The sequence below is a fragment of the Anas acuta genome, chromosome Z (genome assembly GCF_963932015.1).
Source record: "Anas acuta chromosome Z, bAnaAcu1.1, whole genome shotgun sequence".
Lineage (NCBI taxonomy): Eukaryota > Metazoa > Chordata > Aves > Anseriformes > Anatidae > Anas > Anas acuta.
This window is the reverse complement of record NC_089017.1, coordinates 25,220,373-25,246,559: the sequence shown is the minus strand read 5'-3', so window position 1 is coordinate 25,246,559 and position 26,187 is coordinate 25,220,373. Positions and strand designations below refer to the sequence as shown.

At 38.1% G+C, this 26,187-nt stretch overlaps 1 protein-coding gene across 1 annotated transcript; it reads left to right on the top strand.

Moving 5' to 3' along the window:
- On the top strand, positions 1-25,677 carry PLGRKT (plasminogen receptor with a C-terminal lysine). Its single transcript, XM_068667096.1, has 5 exons — positions 1-202; positions 403-489; positions 19,001-19,131; positions 20,131-20,240; positions 24,521-25,677. The coding sequence occupies exons 2-5, from the start codon at positions 409-411 to the stop codon at positions 24,640-24,642; spliced, it is 444 nt and encodes a 147-aa protein (XP_068523197.1). The 5' UTR covers positions 1-202; positions 403-408; the 3' UTR covers positions 24,643-25,677.
- Positions 25,678-26,187: the final 510 nt, after the last annotated feature.

The window sequence follows — 26,187 nt, the reverse complement described above, 5'->3', positions numbered from 1 at the left end:
TCCGCCCGCGGCGCCCAGCAGCCGGGGAGGCCGCAGCCCAGCCCCGCTCAGGCGGCTCGGCTCGGCTCGCCTCGGCTCGGCCCGGCCCTGCCCCGCGTCCCGCCCGGCTGCGGCGCCCAATCGGCGGCGGGGGGCGGCGGGCGCTGACCTCCGGCGGCTCGGAGCGGCGCGGCCCGGGGACGAGCGGCGCCTTCCCCGCGAGGTGAGGCGGGGCCGGGCCCGCCGCGGCCTCCCCGGCTGCGTGCGGCGGGGCCGGCCCCCAGCGAGGGGCGGGCGGGGCCGGACGGGGCCCGGCGTGGGGCTGGGGCTGGGGGGCCCCGGGCGGGGTCGGGCTCGGTGGGGTCGGAGGTGCCCCCCCCCTCCGTGCTAGGTCTCACCCGGCTTGTCTCTTCCGCGCTGCAGGGCGAGATGGGGTTCATCTTCTCCAAGTCCATGAACGAGAACCTGAGGGCTCAGCAGGAGTTCATGCTCATGAGCTCGCGGCTGCAGGTAACGCACAGGCGGCTCTGCCCTCGGAGGGCACCGCTCGGAGCTGGGCTGGGGGCGCCAGGCGCTGGGCAGACCCCTGGAGCCCCGCTGAAGCACCCCATTGTAAAGCTGTGTGAACATGTGAAACCGAGCCAACAGCAGGGTTAATGAGAGACAGATCCTGGTCTGTTAAAATATGCGAATAAAGCGTGCTTCAGCTCTCACTGTACAAACTCAAGCAGCTCTCTTCAGGTTCAGGAGCTGCAGCCATGCCACGTTCCTAGGAAGCCACCACGAGGCTTTTCGTTTGTTCTAGAAACCTGAGAGTAAATAGGGACCAGGGGATCACTTACCCCCTTTGCATAAAATAGTAAAAGGTCAGATGAAAAAGAGAAGGAAGAACAGTTTGACTAAAGTTCAGAAAGCTAAGCTGAATAGGTGTTACAATGTAGCCGGAGTTACAGCTTTCAGATTTGTTGCCAGAATTTGTGCTCTGCAACTTGTTCCCATCCTAGACTACAGCATTAGTAGTGCCATCCCAGTAGACTTAACTGGAGTTTGTCACTTTAGTTTTGCTTTTAAGTTGAATGCAGGTAAATTTAAAATGTTTAAAGTAGTGATGGTTGAATTTCATCTTCATTAAATTGTCAGTAGGTGGCATACTCGTGTTCAAAGCTGCTGAGGTACATGCTGATCATAGGTTTTGTAAGGTTGCATTTAAACTGAACTCTGGAAGTGACACCAGAAATGTGGCTAGGAAAGAGAAAGCATAAAAAAACAGTGTAGCAAAATACTAGATAACTGACTTCTTGCAAGATTTGCAAAAATCACTTTTGTCTGTGCTGGATTATGATTTTCTCAGATGCAACTGCAAGATTTGTGTACAGTTTGGTGTTTTTTTTGTCTGTTTGCCTACAGAGGTAGGGCCTTCTACTCCTGGAGCTTTTGGAAATCCAAATGGTGGAAATGTGTTTAGTTTCAGAGAATGATGTTGAAGTTAAAGTGAAGGCTTGTTTCATGATCTGCTTCTCTGCTGTGCAGAATGACAAATAGAGTTGAGAAAACAACTTGAATTCAGGCTAGCTCTTGTAAGGTGCTGGGGGCTTTGGCAAGCACTATTTGGCCTTTTGACCCCAGGTGACTAACAACTCTAGTTCTAGCCCAAATGCTCACACTAACATCAAAAATCAACTTCTTTCTCTTAGAGTTATGAAAAAAATCCCTTTCACGATCACACACAAATGCTTTGCAAGTCACTCTTTAGGAATTCTCCCTGTGCAGCAATTCATCTTTTTGAAAATGCCATTAGGCAACATAGTAGGTTTATTTCTAACAGCACAAATACCTGAACATTTATACTATGTTTGCAGACACATCGTCCATGTTAGAAAACCTGCATCTATTACAAATGCATGCAATGGTCAGTTATGTCAGGTGCAAATGATGCAGTGGGCTCAAGGGGAGAACTATATGTTGTGTCAAAAGGGATGGAAAAAAAGTAATTCTGCTCTGAGCTTAGGGAGAAAGAAGACTGCCATTTGTCTTTTGCATGTGTGAGTAAAGTGTGAGTAAAACCTGTGATCTCTCTGGAGTCCAGTGTTAGACAAACTGCTTTCAGGTTGTGTGTGGAAAACAGTATAGCCTGATACATTTGCTTTTGGAGAGAAATTGTAACTAGGAATTCACAGAGAAGTTAAGCTGTGTTAGGACCAGCATGAAATAGGTTACCTTAAAACATTAGATATTCGCTCATATATTTGAATTTGGATGCTGTCAGTTCTCCCATCTTCCTCTAAAAACCTTTGTGTTTCTTAATAGAAGAGAAGCTTTCACTTCAAAGAATATGATATATTTGCTAAGAGAGGTTCACAAATGCTTGTTTGTTTTAAACATAAAACTGTCCCAAAGCAAGATGTGGGGTCAGAACCTCTTAGAGCTTTTCAGTTTCTGAATGTACTTTGGAGAGTCCTGTGATTAGAGTGTTGGGGGAAAGGGACACTATTCTTACTCTAAGACAGTTGGGGTAGATCAGGAAGTCATCAAAAACTGCCACAGAATGCCCTACGTAAAAACAGTGATGATGTGTCATTGCTCGGGAATGAACTATTCAAGTCATTGGTTTGACATGGAGAAAAAAACACAGCAGGTGCTTGTGAAATGGAATCTGCAAAGGCTTCTTGTATATGTGTTCCTTGCATGTCATCAGAGTCATAAAATTACTGTAAATTGTTTGGAACAGGAATTCTGTGCTATGTATCTCCATGAAAAAACACTTGGATTTTTTTTTTTTTAAAAAAAGCATATGCTGTCTTCCAAATGGAGAGAAGAAAAGTTTTTTTTTAAAAAAAAAAAAAAAAAGCTGCTTAGTCATTGACATACAGGAAGGTGAGTAACATGACAGAAGTTGACAAAGAACTCTCCAAATCACAAGCCTTAGTGCATCCTAAATCCAGTTTTAGAGTCAGTCTGGTGTGCTGAACACCCAAACCAGCCTGACTACGTTTAAGTAGGAAAATGTTAAAATGTATTATAAAGGTATGTGCATATTTCTCCCTTATGCACTTCTTGGGCTAACTCTGCAAAAAGAAGTGATTGTGGCCTTGTAAATTGTATATTATGCTTTTGGGGAAAAAATAAAAAACAGACTGTCAGGTTGCCTTGATGTTGAAGGACTTGGCAGTTGTTTGTATTGTGTCTTGGTGTGGCTCCAGAAAGAAATACCAGTCTGTATCAAGAGAAAACTGTTTGTGATAGAAGTTTGTTGAGACTTCATTTTTATCATAAGCCTGTTTCTTAAAGTGTAACTTGCAAAATTCTCTTTAAACACACAATATATCAGATCTACAGCTCAAGCCTATCACATGGCCTTGCTAAATGCTTTTAGCATGGTTGAGTGCATAAGAGGAGGTTCCAAATCTCAGGGCATGTATATTGGAGTATTTGTTGTCATAAGCTTTGTGAGTGCTCTTAACACAAAATGAGGTACATTATTTCTTTCTCTGAAGAACTATGTTCTATACTTCCTGTTCTATAAGATATTTGTCCTGTGCCATTTTTTTGACAACAAAAATGTATACCCTCAAAAAGTAATTGAAATAACTAGTTAAATTATAAAGCTATTTTCACATGTACAAAGCAACCACAGAAAAAAGACATTTTGAAACTGACAGCTAGGAGCACAGCAGTATTTGTAGTTGATTATACATTCCTCAGCACGGGTTAGAGCACTTTAAATACAACTTCTTTTATTTGGTGTTTGTAGACAGTGACATTCCTTAACCATCAAGTGGGTTTTGAAATAGGAAACTCTCTGAATTTACATGCTTTGCTGAAGCTTGCTGAAGACTTAATTGTGATAAGACCAGCTTAAGTATGGTTAGTGCATAATCTATGTACATTGTCTTCAAACAATTTTTTGAAATGTATAAAAAAAAAAAAAAAACAAAACAAAACTTGTATGTTATATAGTGATATTTAGAGTGATAGAAAGCAAAATGGTAGTAGAAGGTTGTGGCACAGTACATATGAAAATTTTAAACAAAATTTCTTACTGTTAATGAACTTGATTCTTAGACTGCACAGAGCAGAGCTTACTAAACTTACATTGCACTAGAGAGGAAGATTTCTATGTTGATTTGTGAAAGACATTTTAAATGTATATTAAAAGCTCTTCATTCAGGGTATAGACATTAAAAAAACCATAACCTCTTCTGTGATTTTTTTTTTTTTGTTAAACTTTCCCATGCATAGAGGAATCAAAAAGGCTTTTTTTTGTTTTGTTTTGAATGGAACAACATCAAATCAATATTATGCCATTCCCTCTCTGTCAGATTTAGATTTTAGTTTATGCCCTTCTGGGGCATAAACTGAAGTGAAAGGGTATCATGCGTAAGTTGGAGGTAGGAATCACCTACAAAAGCAGAGTTGTAGGCATGTAGGGATGTTCTAACTCATCTAGAGTTGATGCTTTTGAGGGATATCAAAGGGTAATAAGAGGAGCTTCCACCACTACTTCCTCAGTAAAAAGGTGAGGGAGGAAGGTGTGGGGCACGTTGAATGTGACAGGCAGATTAGTGGCAGCAGACACAAATAACGCTGAGGTGCTTTTCCAAACAAGGCCTGTTCAGCTTCTTCAGTTTGTGTCAGAGTTCAAGGAGGGAGGGAAGTATCAGCAGGAGGTAAGAAGGGAGACAGGGAATGCTTACTCAGTACACAAAAGTCCATGGGACCTGACGTGCTGCACCCAGAGGTGCTGTGCAAGCTGACCAATGTCACAGAAAGATTGCTTTCTATAGTCTTTGAAAGGTCATGGAGATCAGCAGAGGTCCCTGGTTACTAGCAAAAGTAAACCCTCGCTTTCAAAAGAGGCTGAAGGGTGATCTGGGAACTGCAGACCAGCTCTGCGAAGAAGACCTAGGGCACCCTGGGAGACAGAGGCTGGAGCATAAGCCTGCAGTCTGCTTTGGCAGCAGGGGGAATCAAAAGGGCAGCAATGAGGGCTTGATACAAATAGTAGTGTAGCCAGAAAGCTTGGGGGGGGAGAGGGGGGGAAGCAAAATATCTGTCAGCTTCTGTTAGCTACTTTGTTAAATGCATTTAAATGCTGAGTCCCGTTTTTGTCTTTTCCCCACCTTCCCCTAGGAAAAATGTAGCTGATAAGGAGAATGCGCAGCACAGGACCATCAGGGTGGCCCAGGGCTGGAGCACTTCTTGAGAGGTGGTCCGGTGAGCTGGACTGATCTGGTCAGTAGGAGGGATGATTTCTGTGGTACAGGATCTAGCAACAGCCTCAACAATAACTTTTATGAGGTTATCAAGAAAACAGCCAGGCTGTTCGCAGTGGTGGATCACAGGAGGGTGAGAGGCAGTGGGCATAAATCGAAACACGGCTGGGAAAGAGTATGAATGTAGGGAAAAACCATTTTCCCTGCATGGACAGCCCAGCAGTGGAGCAGAAGCTGTGCCACCTGCATCACTGGAGTTTTCAAAACCTGCCTGGAAAATGCCCTCAGCAGCCTGGTCTGATCACACAGCTGATACTGTTTCGAGCAGAACCTGCTGAGGTCTCTTCTGACTTGAGGTGCTCTGTGATGCTCTGGCCACTGCTGAAGTTGGCCCAGGCTGTGGCCCACTGTATTTTGTGGATCCTGAGGCAGTATTTCCTCACATCTGCTTCTTGCCAGACTGAGAACTGGTGTCTGCTCTCCTCTTTGAGTACCACATGCACAGTTCGGCAGTCAGTTGAAATGAGCTCTGACTGGCCTAACTGTTAACAGTATATTAGACTTTCAGGTATGTGTGATACTGATGTAGAGAGAGCATCATAAGAAAAGGAATTCAGAATTGAAGCCTCAGCGTGCCCACCCAGCAAAAACTAAGCAAAAATCTAGTTTCTGTGCGAATAATTTACTTGAAAAAGAATTGTACAACCTCCTTATATTTTGAAATATGATTGTTTTAATTCTAAAAATATAAATTACAACAATTATAAAAGTTTAAAATAGAAAATGATACTACAAAATTTGAAAATTGAAACATAATTATGAGACCTGTATAATATATATTGCTATAGTAACAGGTAAGTTTCTTAGCACTGCTCAGTGTTACGAATCCAGCTGTAGCACATATTAATTTGTTATAATTGGCAATTGCAGTAAAAAGCTATAACCATTATTTAAATACAATTTACTATAAACATTTTGCTTTAATGTTACAGTGGGTTGGCTCTGGCAGTTTTTCAGGGGGAGATCAACCTGATAAGAGTGGAAGACTGGAGGGCTTGCAAAATCTAAGTTTTAGAAGAAAGTAATATAGGGGAAAGGAAAAATCTCTGAAGGTGCTGGAAAGAGGAGACTAGTTAGTGCTTAGGGCTTATCAATGTTTCTGTAACTTACATTTTGTTTGTTTGTATTGAAGGGGAGGGCAGCAGTTCAGAGTGATTTGGGGTTTTCTTTGGTTCAGTTTTGTTGTTTTTCTTTTCTAGCAAGAGAGTTCCTTATCAGACAAAAGGATATAGTTTTCTCTGTGGGAAAGCTTAATTGCATTCAAGAGTCAGAGATAATCCTTCAAATTAATCTTTGATGGGAGCCACATAACCTTTGAGATAATAAACAGGCTAGGGAAATAATATACTTCTGACAAATCTTGTATTTACCCATAATAAAAATGTTTGATTATAACCTCCTGTCTGCAATATGAATCTCTGGATAGTCTCACTCCCCTTCTTCTGCCATCCCTTCTCCCTATTTTATTATGTCAGGTTGTAAAGTGCATTCTTCTCCCCAGGTAATCTTGGATAGCCAGGAAACAGTCACAGATCTGTTTTCATAGCAGTTAGTTTTGGGGAAATTGTAGTTATTAAACTTTTTCCCTGTATGTTGCCTGTGTGAGCATGGAAAATATTCCATACTTTGTGGAGGAAAAAAATGCCAAGATCAAGTAAAGCTGAAACGTGGGGGGTAGATAATTCTGTTCTGACAATGCAGTAATAATGCATTTTTTTTTGAAAAACAGGAGAGAGGCTGATATGGTCTTCCAAAAATCTTTTCCACCTGTTGGGGTCCTGAACAACATAAGTTCATCTGAAGCATTTAGAAAACTACAGTATTCTATTCTAATCCTATTGTAATGTGGGCTAGCCAGTGGTATTGAAGCTCCCCTGCAGTTCTGTATGTAATCTGATATATTGGTGCTTTTTTTTTTTTTCCCTGCTTTATATTAACAGTTCCTTTGATTTGGAAGTAATGCAAAATTAAACGGAAATAGTGACATTAAGAACAACTCAAGTCATTTTTTCTAATTATTAAAATTGTTAACTAGCTGGACAGATAATTTAAAACACTGTTAGGTAAACGCATCCTCTAATGCATATTCCGAATTTTTAAAGATGGAAAAAAAATGTTGTAGGTAGTTCTGTAACTGAACTGTTCTCCTGGACATAACTCAGAAGTGTCAAAAACAAACCAGACTCTTGCCAGTTCTGTACCTGCAGAAATAACATAGTTCATTGAGTTATAGATCACGAGATACTTGCTTCTGAAAATGACTCTCAGCTTTCTGTCCTTCAGTTCTTGCTTATAGAGAGAGATGCATGCACTGTACACAGTACATATGAGCTATGGCACATACATATATGCATGACTTAGCTTGAAGTGAAACTCCCATGGCATGTTTTCTCTGTGTGTGAACAGCTGTAGTGCTCATAAGAAAATGCTTTGGGACATTATTGCACTATGGCATGAATGTGTAAGTGTTAATTTTATTAGATTGTGATCTGATATTCCAAAAGAACCACGGCAACAATATTTGTATGTGGAAAAACTGACAACAAATCAGCAAAAGCATGGAAACATGTAACTTTATCACATATTTTCTTTACTCTAAGCTGTCAGCACTTGGCTGGAGGTAAAAGACAATGAGACTCCATTACTTTCCAGCCATGGTTGTGTTTTCGTAAGAAATTTGCATGGAGTGGCAATAAATGAAAGGAATGAGGCAGTTTTCTCAACAGTTCATGTTTAACCTTTCATCCTTAAATAGGAAATGGAAGTGTATTCATACCCTATATAGGAAGCGTCTTGATAGACCATGTCTTAAGACCAAATGACATTGCATTTTTTTCTGAATTAAAATAGTATTACTATTAAAATAAATAGATAAATAAAGTCAGGCCTCTTAAAGAAGTGATGGAAGAGGACCAGAATATTTGAATTTGAATCCAGACACTCAGCAGTTTCTCAAAATAAAATTGGGCCATCATTCAGTGAAATGCCCATTGCATAAAATTGTAGATTGCGGGATTGGTTTAGAGTTCAGGTTGTCATGATGAACTGCAAAATGCCTGAAATAATAGGAAATGGAACAGAATGAATGCTAGTCTGGAGCATTACATCCAGGAAGGAAAAGTTAAATAAATGAATCAGGTATAAGTGATTAGACTCTGGGAGCTTAAATAAAGAGCTGTATATTATATACTGTATAATATACTGATATATAAATATATATATGTATAAACTGAGTCAACAACACAGTTTTTCAGAAAAAGCAAATGTCATTGTGGATTTATTAACCAGGAGTAAAAATTACTGTTTTCATGGCTGATGACTTTGCTGGGAAAAAAAGATTTTAATGCTTCTTTTAATAAGCAGATAAGCTGTGAAAAGTTCAGAGAATGGTGGTAGAAATAAGAAAGGCATTAGAACCTATGGGGAAGATTTGAAAAAATTACGTTTGGATGATGCTATAAACACATCTCTTATGCATTTAAAGCATGTATGTGGTGGTGTTTTTATTTTAACCCTTCCCATATTCAAATGTGTCCTTCTAGGGACCTTATTTTCCATCCATTTACTTTTCAAGAAGCAACAGTTTCAGTGGTAAAGTTTGTGACAGTATATAGTGAAAGAGGCACCTTATTTAAACTTTTGTTCAAGGGAAAATAGGTTACTTGGATTACTTGTTCAGCATAGATAAATACAAGCAGTGTTTGTATCTGTATATTTATGAGTCACAGAATGACTGAGGTTGGAAGGGACCTCTGAAGATCATCTAGTCTGACCCCCTTGCTGAGCAGGATCACCTAGAGCACACCGTGCAGGAGGGCATCCAGGCAGGTTTTGAATATCTCCAGAGAAGGAGACTCCACAACCTCTCTGGGCAACCTGTTCAGTGCTGTCACCCTCACGGTAAAGAAGTGCTCTCTCATATTCAGCCAGAACTTCCTGTGCTTCAGTTTGTGCCTGTTGCCTCTCAACCTCTCACTGTGCACAACTGAAAAGAGACTGGCTCCATCCTTCTGATACCCTCCCCTCATAAATTTGTACACAATGATGAGGTCTCCCCTCAGTCGTCTTTTTTCCGGGCTAAACAGGCCCAGCTCTCTCAGCCTGTCCTCATACAACAGGTGCTCCAGTCTTCTAGTCACCTTCGTAGCCCTCCTCTGGACTCTCTCCAGTAGCTCCATGTCCCTCTTGCACTGGGGAGCCCAGAACTGGACACAGCACTCCAGGTGAGGCCTCACCAGGGCAGAGTAGAGGAGCAGGTTCACCTCCCTTTACTTGCTGGCAACACTCTTCCTAATTTACCCCAAGATCCCAGGGCACATTGCTGGCTCATGGTCAGCCTGCTGTCCACCAGGACTCTGAGGTCCCTCTCCGCAGAGCTGCTCTCCAGCAGGTCATCCCCCTGCCTCTGCTGATGCTTGGGGTTATTCCTCCTTAGGTGTAGGACCCCGCACTTGCCCTTGTTGAAGTTCATGAGGTTCCTCTCGGCCCAACTTTCCAGCCTGTTGAGGGCCATGAAAATGAATGTTTTTATATTTATATATGTGCATCTTTCTTAACTTAGTGCTTTTGTGAGACTTGAATTGAATAATGGAATATACTGTTCTTAAGGTATATAATTTTTTTTTCTCAACTTCCTTTACTAGTACAGTTACTGAGCATTTTGTGAGGAAGAGATGAGCAAGTCCTGACTTATTTATCAGGCAGCTCAATGATCTCATCTGTTTCCCCTCTGCTCAGGTAGTTTTAAACTGGGAAAGAATTTGTATTTGAGGTGTAGGTCTTAATATGCATGATTTTTATTTCAGTTCAATACAAAATGCATTAAGAATCTAAAGAAGCTGTTACAATATATGTCCTTAGAAGTTTTAGAACAAACTAGATACTGGGTCCCATTCTGTTTTAATCATTTTTCTTATGCAAAAGTGCAAAATATGAAATAAAACACCAGAGGAGAAGAAAAAAAAAAACTGTGGAAAGGAGAAAACATTAATGTCTGTCTTGTATGTGGTAGACTAAGAGTTTTTCAACTTAGACAGGTAAAATGAATTGACCTAATCAGCCTATTTTATTCTTGGTCGGGACCTGCATGTTACACATGTTCTTAGCCTAGGACAAACTTAAAGCTTACTCCTCCTCATTTGAGCAATGAGATAAAAGAATGACTGCAAAAGAGAAGAGTCAGAAGGGGCAGGGGGAACTGCTGTCTGTTTTATTTGAAGGTGAAGTATAGCGTCGTGTTCTTCTATTCTTAATAAATTCAATTAATGTGTTAGTCAACATACTGTGGATGATTTACCAGCTGATTATAAAATAAGGTGGCTTTTAAAAGGCACACATGTAACTATGTTTTGGCTCTTGGCAGGAATTAAAATGGCTAATAATGGAATGATTTGGGTTGGAGGGGACCCTTAAAGATCATATAGTCCAACCCCCCTGTGTTAAAATGCTGTCAAGTTTCTGAACAATAAAACTGCTTATGTTTTATCACTTTCATTAATCAAAAAAGGAAGAGAACTGATATGTGCTTCTGCATAGGTGTCTTTATATAGACTCCTTCCTGTGACTAATGCAACTTTGTGTGATGACGTTCTTTCTATCTGCAGATTTGCCAATTTATCCTTGTTAGTTAAAAATGACCTATCACGATGATGATACCTGAAAAATTTTAATTTTCTTATTGTTTTAGGTATGGAGTAATTGTCTGCCATTTTTAGTTCATTAGCCTTTTTCCTCTCTAAAGTTTTCACTGAGAATTGGTTTAAAGGATTATTTTTTTTAAGTTCTATTACAATAAAAGCAATTGTTCCCTTTCTTCCCTGTGAAGTAAAATGTAAGCAAACTTTCCCTTTCCTGACTACTACCATCCTTTTCCCTTTGGGGTGGGAAGTAGCTACATTTGTTTTCTATTGACAAGATACTAGTAGCATTTATGGCATTTCTAATGCATTTGTCTTGAAGCATTAGAAAAATTGTTTTGCCCTCTAGGTGATCTGGGCTTAATTCAGGAAATAAATGTTCTCTGGTAACAATTCTATATCCTTATTAGTTTGTGTGCATCAAATGGAACAGAACAAGATGAATGATATCTGTGTTGAAGAAGATTAGAACAATCTGTCTCACAAGAAAAAAAAAAGCCATTTTGTTTGGAATTAGCTGCAGTGATCAGGCAGAGTATACAATACTCTCAAAAAAATAAATGCAGTGTTTTACAAAGAGCAAATTTTAATTGATATTTCTAACACGCAAGCAGTACCGGCGAAAGATGCAGAACAGACCGATTGTTCCACCAGTAATGAGACAAGTGTTAAGTTCATCTCTTAGGTGGAATCAGTCTTGCCAGTCTTTTCTCTGAAGAATATCTGTGACTAGTACATCTTATAATCAATGCAGCTTACTTACTTATAATTTGTCTTGCTCAGAGGTGCACCTTCGTCCAACCCTTACACATGTAAGGCTTAGGTCACTGGGGGGGGTTTACCATATTTCAAAGGAAAAACGCCTTCTGAAGCTGCTTCCTTTAGCGGTATGAGTTTTCTGTATTTCCTTTCTTGTTAATAGAGCAAAACTACCATTTCAGTCTTCAGCTATGTCCACTGAAGCAATATCTGGCCATTTCCTTATTTTTCTATGAAACAATATTTCATGAATGCTAAGTTTAAAAAAAAAAAAAGGGGGGGGGGAGCTTTATCAAGCAGAACTTGCTAAGAGCTCAGGATGTAAAATGCGTAAATAAAGAGATCTTACATCTATTTTAATTCTGTAACAAAGTGCTGTAAAGAAAGCAACAGTGAGTGGTTTTGCAAGAGTCTGAAATGGATAGGAAGAAACATCATGTTTGCAGATTTTGTTGGTATTGTAACAGCCTTTCATACAGTAGTATCTTTTTGCAGCCATTTCTTCTGGTGTTCATTTCGGATTCAATACCAAGTCTCCATGTCTTTAAAAACTACAACAACAAAACAAGCTATAAGAGGCCACAACGACCATAGAGAAATTACTGAGGAATGGATATAATAAATGGGCTAGTTCCTACTTATTCAGCTATTAGTGAGATTTTTGAATTACTTGTAATTTTAACTGCCTTACACTGCTTTATCTATATTGCTATTTCAAGCCCTCTTTTGACATAACTGTCCATCCAAAGACTTTGGGTTGTCTTTACAGCCCATGCATAAAACTCCTGAGATTTTTAAACAGTGATACGGTACCCAAAAACTGAGTTTACTCTGCAGATACAAGATTCTTCAGTGCAGGTAGAAGACACCTCTCTACACTCACTGTGTGTTCTTTGCTCTAATGCCAAGAAGCAGAAGCACAGAAATACTAGGCTACTACCAAGAAACCTTACTTTTGTATAGCAGCCCATGGACTAGAGCATCTCCTTTGTACAGCCTAAAACTTCAGATGGATTTACATGTTTCTTATGTTATTCTTTTTAAAAGGCATGTAATTCCATTAAAATATTGACTATAACAGCAGCATATGGAGTATTTTTTCAGTGCAGGTTACATTCTGGCATCTGGCTGATGTTTTGAGACCCCTTTTTGCTTGTAAATATTTTGTGATGTCTTAGCTATTGGAAGCTTTAAAAATTGAGTTTGCTTTTTAGAGAGTTTAATTTCTTGCAGTGCTAATAACCTTAATTGCTCTGTGTACTATAAGTGAAAGTTATTTATGGGCAAGCTTTGAAGCTGCACGATAAAACATTTAAGTCTGATTTATTTTAACTGTTTGATCTGGAGGCCTATTTCCTGATACTTCTATGTGCATGTTGGTCATAGAACTGAGCAAATGCTGTGTAATTATTACAAGTTATTATCTCTGTATTGCACTCTAGCGATTTACTACGTAGGTGTAAATATAGGTATCACTATTCTATTTTCAATTTATTTTTGCTAAACAGCTATTTGTAGCAGCTCCTATTTTTGCACATTGATTAGGTAGGATGACACCTAGGACGAGTCACATAAGCCTTAATCTTTAGTCTGCCTAAGAAATGACCAGCACGTTTCTACCGTAAGGTGTTCATGCAGTTATTTAGCTAAGCTACATTAGAACAACTTCTATATATGCTTTGTAAGCGGTTTGTAGGTTTTTGTATGTGACCGTCATATTTTTGAAAATTTACATCTCTTTTTCACCTTGCCCCTGCGTACTCAGAAATTAGAAGTCAGAAGTTGTTTAAAGAATGCTTTCAGACTCTCCAGCCATGGAAAAGCTGTCAGTGGAAATAACCTTCTGTTATAGCCACAGTAGCCGTGAGCCCTACACCTCTAACAGATGTGCAAGGGATTAGGCTGTGACAGCGCTGTAAGTTCTTTTAAAATGACTTTAGGGATACCACAGCAGTTTCTTCAGGTTTCTCTTTTGTTAAATTATATTGTGAGTTGTAGAACTTAAGTGGAGATGCGTGTGTATATTTACCTGGCTGATAATTCCTTCTAAGATAAATTAATTACTTTTCTGTCTGAATATCTGTTTACAGGACTGTTGGCATATTTGTGTCTTAATGATGGTGTCATGAAATGCAGCTCCCTAAGTAGTTCAGCTGCCTTGGGCTGCTCTCAAGCCAGGTCTTTGCTCTGCTCACTCTTCTGGAGGGGTTGGGGAGAAGGGCATATGGAGAGCCATTAATGTATTGTGTAAATGGAGGCTTTATCAAGGGGTGGTTACTATGTCTTCCTCTCTCCAGATACATCAAGCAAGTGGTATTTCATGCACCTGGACAGCCAGGAGAGAGCATTTTGCACTGTCTGTGGCTTCCACTGTTGAATCTTTGTACACCACCTTGCATCCTATTTGTTTTGCTTTTGCACATTATCCTAATACAGGACCAAAGTAGTATTTGTTCCTTCCTACAGCATGTGAACAAGAAACTCAAAGGCAGAAAGAAAGAGAGAAAATAAGCAGTCTAAAGCATCCGAAATTTCCAATCTTACCTACCAGTGCTGATGTAGCTTGCAATCCAAAGAGGGATGTTTATTATTTTTTTTACAGGTTGTCAAAATTGATTACATTATTTCAGATGAGAATTTTCTCCCACTAGATTTTAATCAATGACATGATGGCATAAATGCTCTTTTCTATGGTTTGACATCATGGTGTGAAGAATAATCAATAGAAACGATAAGGCTGGCTACCACTGACTAGTATATTAGCATTATCAGTTTCACAGTAACTGACCTTTTCCCTCTCCGCCTCACTTCTCTTCATCTGTCATGTTTCATTTTGTCAGATTGATTTCCTTTTACTATAACAGTTGGTATGTGTCAGACTTCAAATACTAATCAGCTCTTACAATTTCTTACACAGTGTTGAGAAACTACTAACTGTATTTAAAAAAAAAACCAAAAAAACAGGAAAGTTAATTCTAATTTGGTCCTCCTGAGTGTTACAAAATATAAAATGTCACTTGTTACTAGAACCCATTTTATTTTGAAATACTGAAGTTGATTTTTAAAATGATATCATCAATATTTACTACCAATAAAGAAGTTGGTACTTCGATTTAAGAAAACCTGTTTGCTATAGATTTAAATTCACAAAAAAAGTGTCACTTTTTTTTTTTTAAATTATGATACTCACTTACTTTCATATGTGTCTTTAAAATGTGGTTCGATTCTTGTAGGACACAATTTCACAACAGTAACAAAAAAGGATACTTGCATGTGTACCCATGCATCCACATAACAGCTTTAGCTCTCTTGTGCCCTGCAGAGCAACCTGAGTGGGAAGCCTACAGCACCTCCCTTCTTCCCATAGCAAATCTGCACCTGAGTCCCTTTAAACTGTATTTTTTATACAAGTGCAGTGATGTAAATAGTCCCTATCAAAGGTTTTTGGCTATATCAGTGTTTAAAGTTAAATATAATTTATGTCCTGAGAAATGGCACTTGGACAGTGGTGGTGTTCACCTTTGTTTGTGACATGCCACTATAGCTTTTTTCCTCAGAAGTCAACTTAATCATGTCAGTGAGATAATGCTACATAAGCCATAGCACAACTCCTGTAAGTTTGAATAATAAACCTTTTTTTTTTTTTTTTTCCTTCTGACCTTCTGTAATGGGAAAAGAAGTTATCTTAACTTCATTGCAAAGTCTCAAGGGTGTGGAACCTGGTCTTTGTCATAAAATCTACATGTTAATAGGTCAAAAGTCTTCCGTATCCTTTCACTATGACAGCATGGCTGGCATTTTCAATAGAACACATGTGGAGGAAAATAAGACACAATTATTAAGAAATTAATAGGTGAAAATGGGATATTGATTTGAGCCACAGTCAAACACGATTTGGTTTTGTATCTTTTGTCTCATTTGGAGTCACCTTTTGTGGTGGGCTCCTGAATCTTTCCCTATATAGATCTGCCATCAAATCCTGGCTTGCTTTAGGTTGAAGTCACAGAATCAGAGAGTGATTGAGGTTGGAAGGGACCTCTGGAGGGTCAAACCCCTGCTCAAGCAGGGCCAGCTACAGCAGGTTGACCAGGATCATGAAATTAAGAAATTATTAATGTACTTGTTTTGCCTTATGAGCTACCCGTAGCTGTTTGCCACTGCAAAGTCAGCCTATCAGGCTATCCAATTCATGCAAAACTGTGGGAGCTTAAGATGTTCAATTAAGATGGGCATATTGAATGGGCAAGCACCAAAGTACATGTATTATGCCTGAATGTCCTAAAGATTGCAGTACACAAGGACTGCTTGAGTTCCCATGCTTAAATTTCTTAAATGAGAGCATCCAGAATTAATTTGAGTACACTTTCACCATCAAACATCACTAATAGGAATCTGTTTTGTGAGCAGACAGTGGGTTATGCTCTTAGGACATGGTCATCTGTGTGGTGCTCTGCCTCCTATCTGCTTTGTCGGAGTCTGATGGAGGGGCATGCTCTGAATATGTGTTCCCAGAGCCTGTGTTTGGAATGTGCCAGTGGCGCTGGCCCATGTCGTTCAGCAGCACGCTGGCTAGAGCACATCCCAAACAGAGCTCAGACGTTCTCCAAACTGTTTTTCTAAACTTTCCCCCCAAATCATCCTTTTTAAAGAAATGAATTTAAATACAATATTACATTCCTTAGAGGCGAGTCCACCTTGAAGAAGTTTACTCAGAGGAAAGGAATGATGAGGGTTTTTCTATGAAGTTTTCCTGCTTCTTTTTGGATGGGGTACTGGTTAGTACTGTAGGTACTGGGCTTCACAAATAGGGAAAAAAAATATTCCACTGGTTAAAACAGAATATGAAAAATTGTACATGTGTGATTATGTTATCTGGTTGCTGTTCATAATGTACAAAACAAGTTGTTTTCACTTATACTAAGTCATTTTCATAAATTACTTGTTATTTGTATTAAATATACATGAAAGTAACCTTGGGCTTTTGAAATTTGATAGGACAGGCTCCTACAGAAAGGTTTTTGTTTGACCTCAGTGTCTGTGGACCTGGTAATTATCTTTTTTTAAAGTACTGGGGTTATAAAGGTCTACTGAGCAGTAACTGTAATATTTTTTTTAAAGAGGTCATGTTTTAGTTTACTCTTGTGGATTTAAAATTGAAACTTTATTTTTATTCCTTGCTTACTTCCCACTACTATCCATGCATAATAAAATGTCTGGTTTTGTTCTCCTGCTCCAGTAAGTTTCCTTTTGTCAAGACCTATATTTCATCAGCATTACCTCGTCCCACTTCCTCCCCATGTATGTCTTCAAATTGAAGCTCACTTACAATGCTGCTGTGCATTTTGGAAGCGTAAACTCTTCATCTGTGCCAGCAAGCAAACAAAAGATCTCTTAGTACTTTTCACACATGTGCAAACTACACACATCATCAAATTGAAGGGAAAAATAGAGATCATTACACTGATATTACATGTCATTATTTTATCTTGTCACTTCAACCCTCGGCAATTTACCAGGCTTAGGATATTTGGGTCCACAATGGGGCTAATTAACGGGCAGTGTGCTTGCGTACTTTAGCATTTCCAAGTCTCTCGTGGATGACAAAATAAAATCTAATTATTTTGATATTTTATTAAGTGGTTTGTCAGCCACTATGTAATTATTTCTTCTGAAAAAAGTGATCTGAAAATTATAGATGTCAGGAAACTAGAGCCTGTTGACGATATTTTTGTACAAACAACAATTGAATGTAAGTCTTGAGGAAAGAGATGAAACAGTATTGTGAGACTACAGTGAATGTTGTTTTTCCCTACTGTGTACAATTATATGTAATTAGATCTGTCCTTCTTTTTATGATGCTGTCTAAAAAATTAATTCTACCTATCTAGATACTGAATGACCTTGTAAATAAGATAGCAAGATCAACATAGTCTGAAGAAATAATTAGTAACAATTTAACAGAAAGTGTTCTGTTCAGGCTAAATCAATAGTAATGGAGATGAATAAATGGTAGAAACCTTAATTACAAATCTTTTAAATTATTCTTGAATTAGAAAGCAGAAGAAAAGAACAGATTTAATTACTTACTTTACAGATGCATGAGAAGTGAACTTTCTGAATTCTCTTTCTTCTTTCTTTTCTAGAATACATTTCTTTAAGCAGCTGCTATTCAGTTTCCTGTACCTTGCTGGACTTTTATGCAACTCACTTAGCTAAGCTAGGCATACCAAATCAGGTACTCTGTTTTTTCCCTAAACTGAGTTACAAATTTTAATGGGAAGAAGCAGACTTCTTATTGTGTTAACTAACTTATATATTCAAGTTTCAGACTGCTTATTTTCAGCACAATTCCTATTTTTGGCAGCACTCTAAGGAGGAAAAACGATTGTGCTTTTTGGTGTACAGTAGAGAAGAACTTTTAAGAAATACTAAATTTATAGTATTTATTTAACGGGAATAATAGAATGGCTCAGGTTGAAAGGGACCGTGAAGACAGTCTACTTCTAACCCCCCTGCCATGGGCAAGGATGCCAGCCACTAGATCAGGTTGCCCAGGACTCCATTCAGCCTGGTCTTAGACACCTGCAGGGATGGGGCATCCACAACCTCTCTGGGCAAATGCGGACCGATTTAGACAGGACTTTTTTTTTAATAATAATAAAAAAAAAATCTAGTAGTCTGTCTGTCTTTTTTTTTTTTATGTTTCTGTACCATTAGAGGTTCTTTGATGTGTTAATATGTTGTCCAGATGGTACTTTTTGCATTATTATTTTTAATTCTGGTTCCAGAAGTATTTCCCCATGGACTACTGTTGTGTATTCCATTAACTTCAAAAGGTGTGATATCTTCACAGTCTTTTTCTGTCTTTATAAACTGTGCTGTTTCACAATAGATCCTGATGATGCATCATTAATGAGAAAATATATTCTCAAAGGGAAATGAAGTGTCAAGGCTGACCCTAAAGACACATACTGATAGCTACAAGCAGAAAAAAAATGGAGAGCGGGATGGTACCCTTTGGATCACTGTGGAATTGCAAAGGTCAGAGAACCTTAACCTAGGGAGTGTCAATGAGACTCGGAGCTCACAAAACCTAACACTGGTATTTTTATTTTCTTAACCATGTGAAGGAGCATTAGAAAGACTATACTAGCATTTGCTAGCTGACCTTCGTGCTTTCTTGGTGTAAACTCTTCATAGTTATTACTGAAGAAGGTCATTCTCAGTCAACACCTATGAATGACTGCAGTAAAAGAACAAAAAGGAAAATCTTACTTAACGTTTTGGATTTATAGACTCATCTTTAAAATAAATGGATGACTTAATTTTGTTTAACCTCTCTCCTTTCTTTAGCTGGAAAGGCAACTACTGATGCAGAATCAGATGAGAGAGAGACAAACAGCCATGCAGATTGCTTGGACACGGGAATTTCTTAAATACTTTGGGACATTCTTTGGACTTGCTGCCATAGGTTTAACAGCGGGGTATGACGTTGTTTTTTTTTTCTAATAGAAAATGTAAATAGATTACAATTATATTTCTATAGTGCTGGATCTTCCTTTTGCATTTTATCTGATAGTTATTTTTATAAAATAACTGCTCAGAGGTTGATGGAATAACTAAGTGACTCTGTTGATTTCTGTCTGCTTCTGAATGTGCTTTGGATATGTCTGTACTACATACATATACAAAAGCAGAGACCTGTGACCTGCCAATAAAATGATATAGCTGAACTACTGAAAATTGGACATAAAATAAAAATTGTGTATGTAACAGGAGGGACTTTTGAAAACCACACTATTCTCTTGTCTGAATTGTGATTTAATGAATTAGTCATTAGGTACAAATACTCCATCAGACAATTTTTTTTAATGTCAGTGCACAAGTGCATATTCTGAAATCTGGTCACTTCAAATTTGAACGAAGAGCGCAGGTTTCTCATGGGGAGAAAAATACTAGCTAAAAATGTGCATTGCACATGGAAGAACTCGCTTTATAGTATTCTTATTAGGTAATACTTTTTTCTTATGCTATGAAGTGATTAGAGGGAATGTAGGAATATTTGTAGTTTTGTGTATATAGGACAGATAAAATGCATCTTATGCATTAAGCATTCTCTGTGCACTAAAATGCATTTGGAACAGATTGTAAGGTCTCAATTACTACGTGTTGCACGAGGCTGAATGGATATATGCAATGCAACACTGGTTAGATTATCCCATTTCATATTAAATATATCAAAAACTCATTTGAAGCATTTTCTCTAATACCTTTGAGCTGATAGTTGAGCACAGAAGGTGACCAGAAGGCAACCAAATTCTTTCAAGGAAATTAAGAGGACTTCTTCTCTAATTAAATAGTGTAGAAGGTTATGCAAGTCCTAGACTGTCAAGGTCAACCTCAACTAACAGTGCTGATACACTGAATTTCCTAAATAGTCATGAATTTCCTCCTTCTTTTTTTTTTTTTTTTTTTTTAAACAGAGCAATAAAAAAGAAGAACCCAGGAGTTCTACTGCCAATAGTTCCCTTAAGCTTTATATTTGCCTATCAGTATGATATGGGCTATGGGACACTGCTGCAAAGGATAAAAGGTATGTGTGTGTGAGTCTGTCTGCTTGATACATAGAACCAAACTTAATATTTCAGATAAGCTCTTGCCTTTTTAGAATGACTGAGAGAGAACTTGAAATAGGTTTTCTCTTTTTCAGACAAAAATCTCACTCTTTTTTTTCTTTTTCTTATGTTACAGTCAGGTGCTCCCTCTGTCAAAGGCTTTTACTTCTACAGCCTTTCTCTCCAGTTCCAGCTTGTGCTAATTTCTCTTCCCCTGATTCAAAAAAAAAATAGAAAAAAAAAATCTAAAGTTCTAAAAAATTCTTAAGTTGTAAATACAGCTGAAGTAAGCATTACATATTTGGAAGCAGTGACACATGTAGTGATTTCCTTCCATATTGCATTCAGATGCTGCTGTTTTGGCAGAGGATAGGGATGGTAAGAGCAGATAAAGGGATACAGACAGGAATCATGCCCTTATACCTTCACAATCAAGCACAGTCATCAGCTGATCATCTTGCCACAGTGCCCTGCTAAGATGGAAAAGAGAGAGGTGAGTCCCAGAAAGTGGGGTCTTGCCTCCTGGTTGCCAGTGGCAGACCTGATTAAATGATTGATATTGAGGATTATGGAAAACCTGATAGATGCAGTTCACTCTGATTCCTAGTGAGCAAGGCATGCTAAGACAGTGTTCACTGTATTCAAAGACAACACTGGGACATGGCATGTCACCTTCATAAATCATTTTAATTAACTGGATTGACTTTGCATTCTGCTACTGAAAGAGACAAAATATTTTTTTCTGCTCTTGGTTAAAGAGACAAACTAAAATATTTACAGCTGCTAACAGATGCACATACATTTGGGCAACACATCAATGTATCTCTATGAAAATTTTTAAAACCCCACCAAGTGCATTTCTTAATTTTTTAATACAAATAGGCAGCTAAGCACTGAGAGAAAAATCGTGTGGCTCATGAAATTAATGTTGAAAAGTAAAGTAGTATGCATTCAATGGAGAAGCAAAACTTGGAATTTAGGATTTTTTTTTGTTGTTTTTTTTTTTTTGAAGAATGTAATTTTCATCCAAAATCTTATGATAATGCAAGTCCCTTGAAAATAGTATATGATATGTTTAGAGAGTTCATAAAGTCCTCTAATGGGATCCCCCTCACCACCCTCTAAGATGGGTAATATGATACCCTGTTCAGGTATCACAATGGTGAAAAGTCATCATCTTCACTTCAGATCAGTTATGGCAACTTCAGTGGTATGCAAGGCATGTGACAAGGATTTTGGAGGAAAGAATAAGAAAAGATATAGAGCCAAATGGACAAGAAGATAAAATGAAGTTTGCCAAACTGAGTATGTCTTTCCTTGGAAAATCAGTTCTGTTTTCTGTAAATGTGGTAGATGTACTATAAACTCATGAAAGCATTTAGTGTGATATGAAGAATAAGTTAGCATGAAGAACACTGAAATCAGTAGAAAGGTAAGCAGTGGGGTAAAAAGGAGATATCAAAGGTTTGTGCTTAACATGGATCGCTTGGCTTTAGCAGGGTTATAATGAAGATGCTCAAGATTTGGTCTGGATCTACTTTTGTTTTATATTTGAAATTGTGAGTAGTTAATACTAATATAATTTGTGGATGACACACTTGATTGGTTTTGTCAAGAGAAAATTGTAATACAAGAACTGATGACCTGAAGAACTGAGATAAATTAGAATTCAATTTGATAAAAATTGAGACTAATAGGAATTTCTACAATCAGAGCTCACCAAATGGAAGTAATAAAGAAAGGGAGAAAAACCTGAATGTATTAGGTAATCATTGAATAATTATAACCCAGTAGTGTGATGAAAAGGTGAGAGGATCAAGCAAAGTCTGGGAACATAGGGTGAGGTTTTCTAGTATGGAATCACAGAATGGTTGAGGTTGGAAGGCACCTCTGGAGGTCATCTGGTCCAATCCCCACACTGCTTAAGCAGGGCTAGCTAGAACCAGTTGTCTAGGGCCATGTCCAGTTGGCTTTTTCAGTATCTCCAGGGTTGGAGATTCCACAACTGTAGTACAAATAAAGAGTACAGACAGGCAAGTATTGATGCAGAAAAAGAGTAATACCTTCCTTGATATTTTCTACATAATTTGGATCTCTTCCATATGAGGAATCTAGAATTAGTGAAGAGTTAAAATTGTCAGGGAATGCCATGCTGCCTTGTGAGAGAATTCAAAGTCTGCTTAACCTTGTAAAAAGGCAACAGAGATTTGGGGCTACAGGCCCTACTTACAGGGTAGGATAGAATAAGGTAAGGGAGGGAAGTTAGTTAAACTAATGATTAATATCAGCAGCAGAATAAAAGGGAATGAGCTAGCTTGAATTAATCTAAGCTGAAAATCAGAAAAAGTTTTATAATTGTGTAGAAATCTGGTTCATGATTTTATTTTTATTTCAAGGTAAAAATTAAGTAGCTGAAGAGAAGGCTTTATAACACAGTTGACCTACAGCCACAATGCTTGTTCTTATTACTCTGCTGGTACCTGTGCTCATGCCCAGGCTCCTTTCTCAGCCACTTCTCTAGTTGCCTGTGTCTTCTGTTGGTGCATGCCATGCTCCATCTCCGTGATGTTACAATGAGGGCATACACCATTCCTTTTACTGTTGCCACTTTAACTGGTCTCTTCCCTCTATGGTATGCCTGTGTTCAGCCTTAGAGTCAGTTCCCCTCTCCTAAACTAACTGCGATTCTTTCATTGTCTCCACAGTCTTCCGTTTAGCTGAACCACCTTGATCAATAGCTCAAGATCAGATCAATATCATCTGCTGTCCTTCATTATTTGGAATCAGTCTATGCCCCTAGAAAGTTCCTATACTTCTGTTTTACCAAGCATTTTGTCTTTGACCTTGCTTATATTTAATTTACACTGTCTCTGGTCTAGTTCAAGTATTGTTCAAGTATTTCCTCATGACGTGCCTTTTCTCCCACATTGAATTTAGAGGTGTTGTTTTTTTTTTTTCTGCAGTATAGCTTGGATTATCTAAAGGTAAAACTGAGTATATAGGAAGAAGTACCTGTTTTGAGTTCTGTTTATGCTGTTGAAAAGTTGTTAGGGTGCCAGGGCCATATATCAGACTCACACTGTGGTTTTAGCAGTCAGTGGAAGTGGTAACTAGTGTCATCCTTTTGGATAGTACTGATACGGAGATCCTAAGCAGTGTGATACTAACCAAAATTGCAGCTGGAGATTTCAGCATTCAGATTTGTTTTATGGAATGACTGCAGTCTAGACTGCATGACAGAATTCAGTCAGGCTCATTGTACATAAGTAGAGCTTCAAGTCACATCTGTAATGACCAAGCTAGGAGATAAAGCATAGGTAAACATGATTTTTGGCATTGTACCAAATGGCATCAACCAAAACACATTCTTTGCCTTATCTTCATCCCTTATTATATCACAGTCAGACCACCACAACTGATGTATAATGTTCAGTTTATATCTTTGTTTTTTGGATTCTCTGTCCTAGATGTTTTCATTCCAACCTTACCCAGAGCATTCTGCTCCCTACAACTTTTCCCTGCTATGCTGCTAAGACTGCATGTTTGGGTAACTGTCTTAGCAAACATTTTTTTGTGAGCAGTATGCTTTGGCCAGTGCTTCTTCAAGTCCTGTGTTATGCACTTTGTGCCTGGAGCCTACAATCGTTTAGCCTAGACCTGTGACAAGAGAAAGGCGCCCAAATATGGCTTATCTGGGATTGTGTGTACAGAAAATTTCCTTCTTAAACCATATATACCCTTTCATATGCATGTGTGACCCACCCTTTTCTCAGACTCACCGAATTGGTGAAATCCATTACTGGGCTGGTGTAAAGTACACCTTTCCAAAGCATGTGCTTAATACACTGCTAGGAGACAAATGGCTATAACTCAGTGTAGTTTTTTGGGAAAGGGGCTGACACAGACAGCAGCAACAGCACAATGGATTGTTTTGGCTGAAGGTCTTTCAAACAAATGCAGCCTGAGGCAGACACTCATTTCATACCAAACACTTCTGTGTATAGTTATTCCACTAGTCCAAAATTCCTTAAAGACATCTTTGCTAATATGATGTCATCAGTTCCTTTGTAAAGTACATAGCTGCAACATGGTATTTTTTTATTCTTGCCCCAAAAAGAATAGCTAAATCAGCTTTTTTCTTTTTAACCCTTCCCATTTCCCTTTCCCTCTTTTTTTTTTTCTTCCCCACTTCATTTGCTTTCTCACAGTATGGGTGAAGAACTATATTTATGTATTTAATTTTTTATTTTTTTCTCAGGTGAAGCAGAAAACATATTGGATACACAGAGTGCTTTGCTAGAACCACCAAAAGGACCACTCACTTTTGAAGAACTGGAGAAAATCAGAAGATCTCAGAGCAAGTTCTTCATAGAAAAATAGGAGGATGGTGTTGAAGCTTAGTATCTGAATTGTAATTGTAATGGTGTTTCGGGACTTAGGTGGATCATTAAAATATTGAGTAAATTAAGTGTTTCTATAAGTGAAAAGTAAATCCTTTTTAAAAAAACAGTACATTCTAAAGCAATGATTTTCATATGGATGTATCTCTTGAAAATATCCATTGTTACGGTAGTATATTTTTCTTGTTTAGAGTGAAAAACTGAATTTCCAGTGTCGATTGAGTCTGAAAATAACTTTCACCTGTAGTAAAAATGTGTGGTGCTGACCAAACTGATTATAATCGACAAAAATAAGTTAATTGGTAGTTACAGATTTATAGAAATATGATTATAATTTTCAAATTTATTTGAAGATGCAGAGATCAATTTGAAGGCAGGAATAGACAGTCAGCTTCTTTGAAAAACAAGACACTTTTTACTTGCTGTTCTTTAGGCAGTGAACTCACCATCTCTGCTTCAAATTCTGGAATAAACAGCTTTTATCAGAAGTAGGTTCAGAAGTAAACACGTCACTCACTAACTGTGTGTTTTACTCTTATGAAAAACTGTATTAAAGTATAAGCAGAGATAATTTCTGAAAAAGAGAAAACAAATTATGTAGCTATTTCCTGAATCTTTTTCATGCTTGTTTGACATTCTGAAACTCAGGATAATTTGTTTACATGAAATCAGAGTTTCACTACTAAGATGAATATTAACATAGACTAGCAGCAAGCAAAACTATTAATGTATGTTTTTGTAATGGGTACATCCAAGAGGCCTTACAAGTACTGAAAAACTGAGGGAGTTTTGCATGCCTTTACTGTAGCATGAAATATACTGGGAGAGAATATAATTTTAGTGTATTTTAGTATTCTGATGTTATACTTGGTTAAAAATGCAACTTTCTGTATTGGAAATCATGTTTAAAAATGGATTTTGCTGTGTGTTTTGGATGGAAACTCTTCTAGCATTAATCTAATTGTGGGGATTAAAACAAATGCCCAAAAAGTATCCAGTAAAGAATTAAGCCAAAGTCTTCTGGTGATGTTTTTTTTTTTTTTTTTTTTTTTTTTTTTTTAACTGAAATTTCAGTACTGATGATTTTATTTTAGTTAAAACTTAAATTCCAGCTGGAGATAATGCCCCAAATCTGTTTTGGAAGATGACAGAGATTAGGATATTGGTACAGTAAGACAGGTGAATATATCATATAACAAGAGCTTTTCAAAGTAAGCGAAATTAATACCACAGTTTTCATAGCCGTATATGATGATTCCTGAAAGTTCATTCACTTCTATATTCAGTCACTTTTGTAACTGGTTCTGCGTGCCTCTCTCATATTCATGTTAACAAACAACATACACTTTCAAATGTGATGTATTTCATTGTGTAGAGCAGTAAAATGGGTATAATAGCTTTGGTTTCAAGAGCTTGGTCTATGCTTTTGCCACACAGGATTTCAGGCAGTGATTTTAGTCACCTTGTCACAGTGCCACACAGGATTTCAGGCAGTGACTTTAGTCAGCCTGTGGTGCTTTCAGGT

Coding starts and splice junctions, on each gene's coding strand:
- PLGRKT (XM_068667096.1), top strand. CDS start 409: ATGGGGTTCATCTTCTCCAAGTCCATGAACGAGAACCTGAGGGCTCAG. Junction 490..19,000: donor TCATGAGCTCGCGGCTGCAG/GTAACGCACAGG, acceptor TCCTTTCTTTAG/CTGGAAAGGCAACTACTGAT. Junction 19,132..20,130: donor GCCATAGGTTTAACAGCGGG/GTATGACGTTGT, acceptor TTTTTTAAACAG/AGCAATAAAAAAGAAGAACC.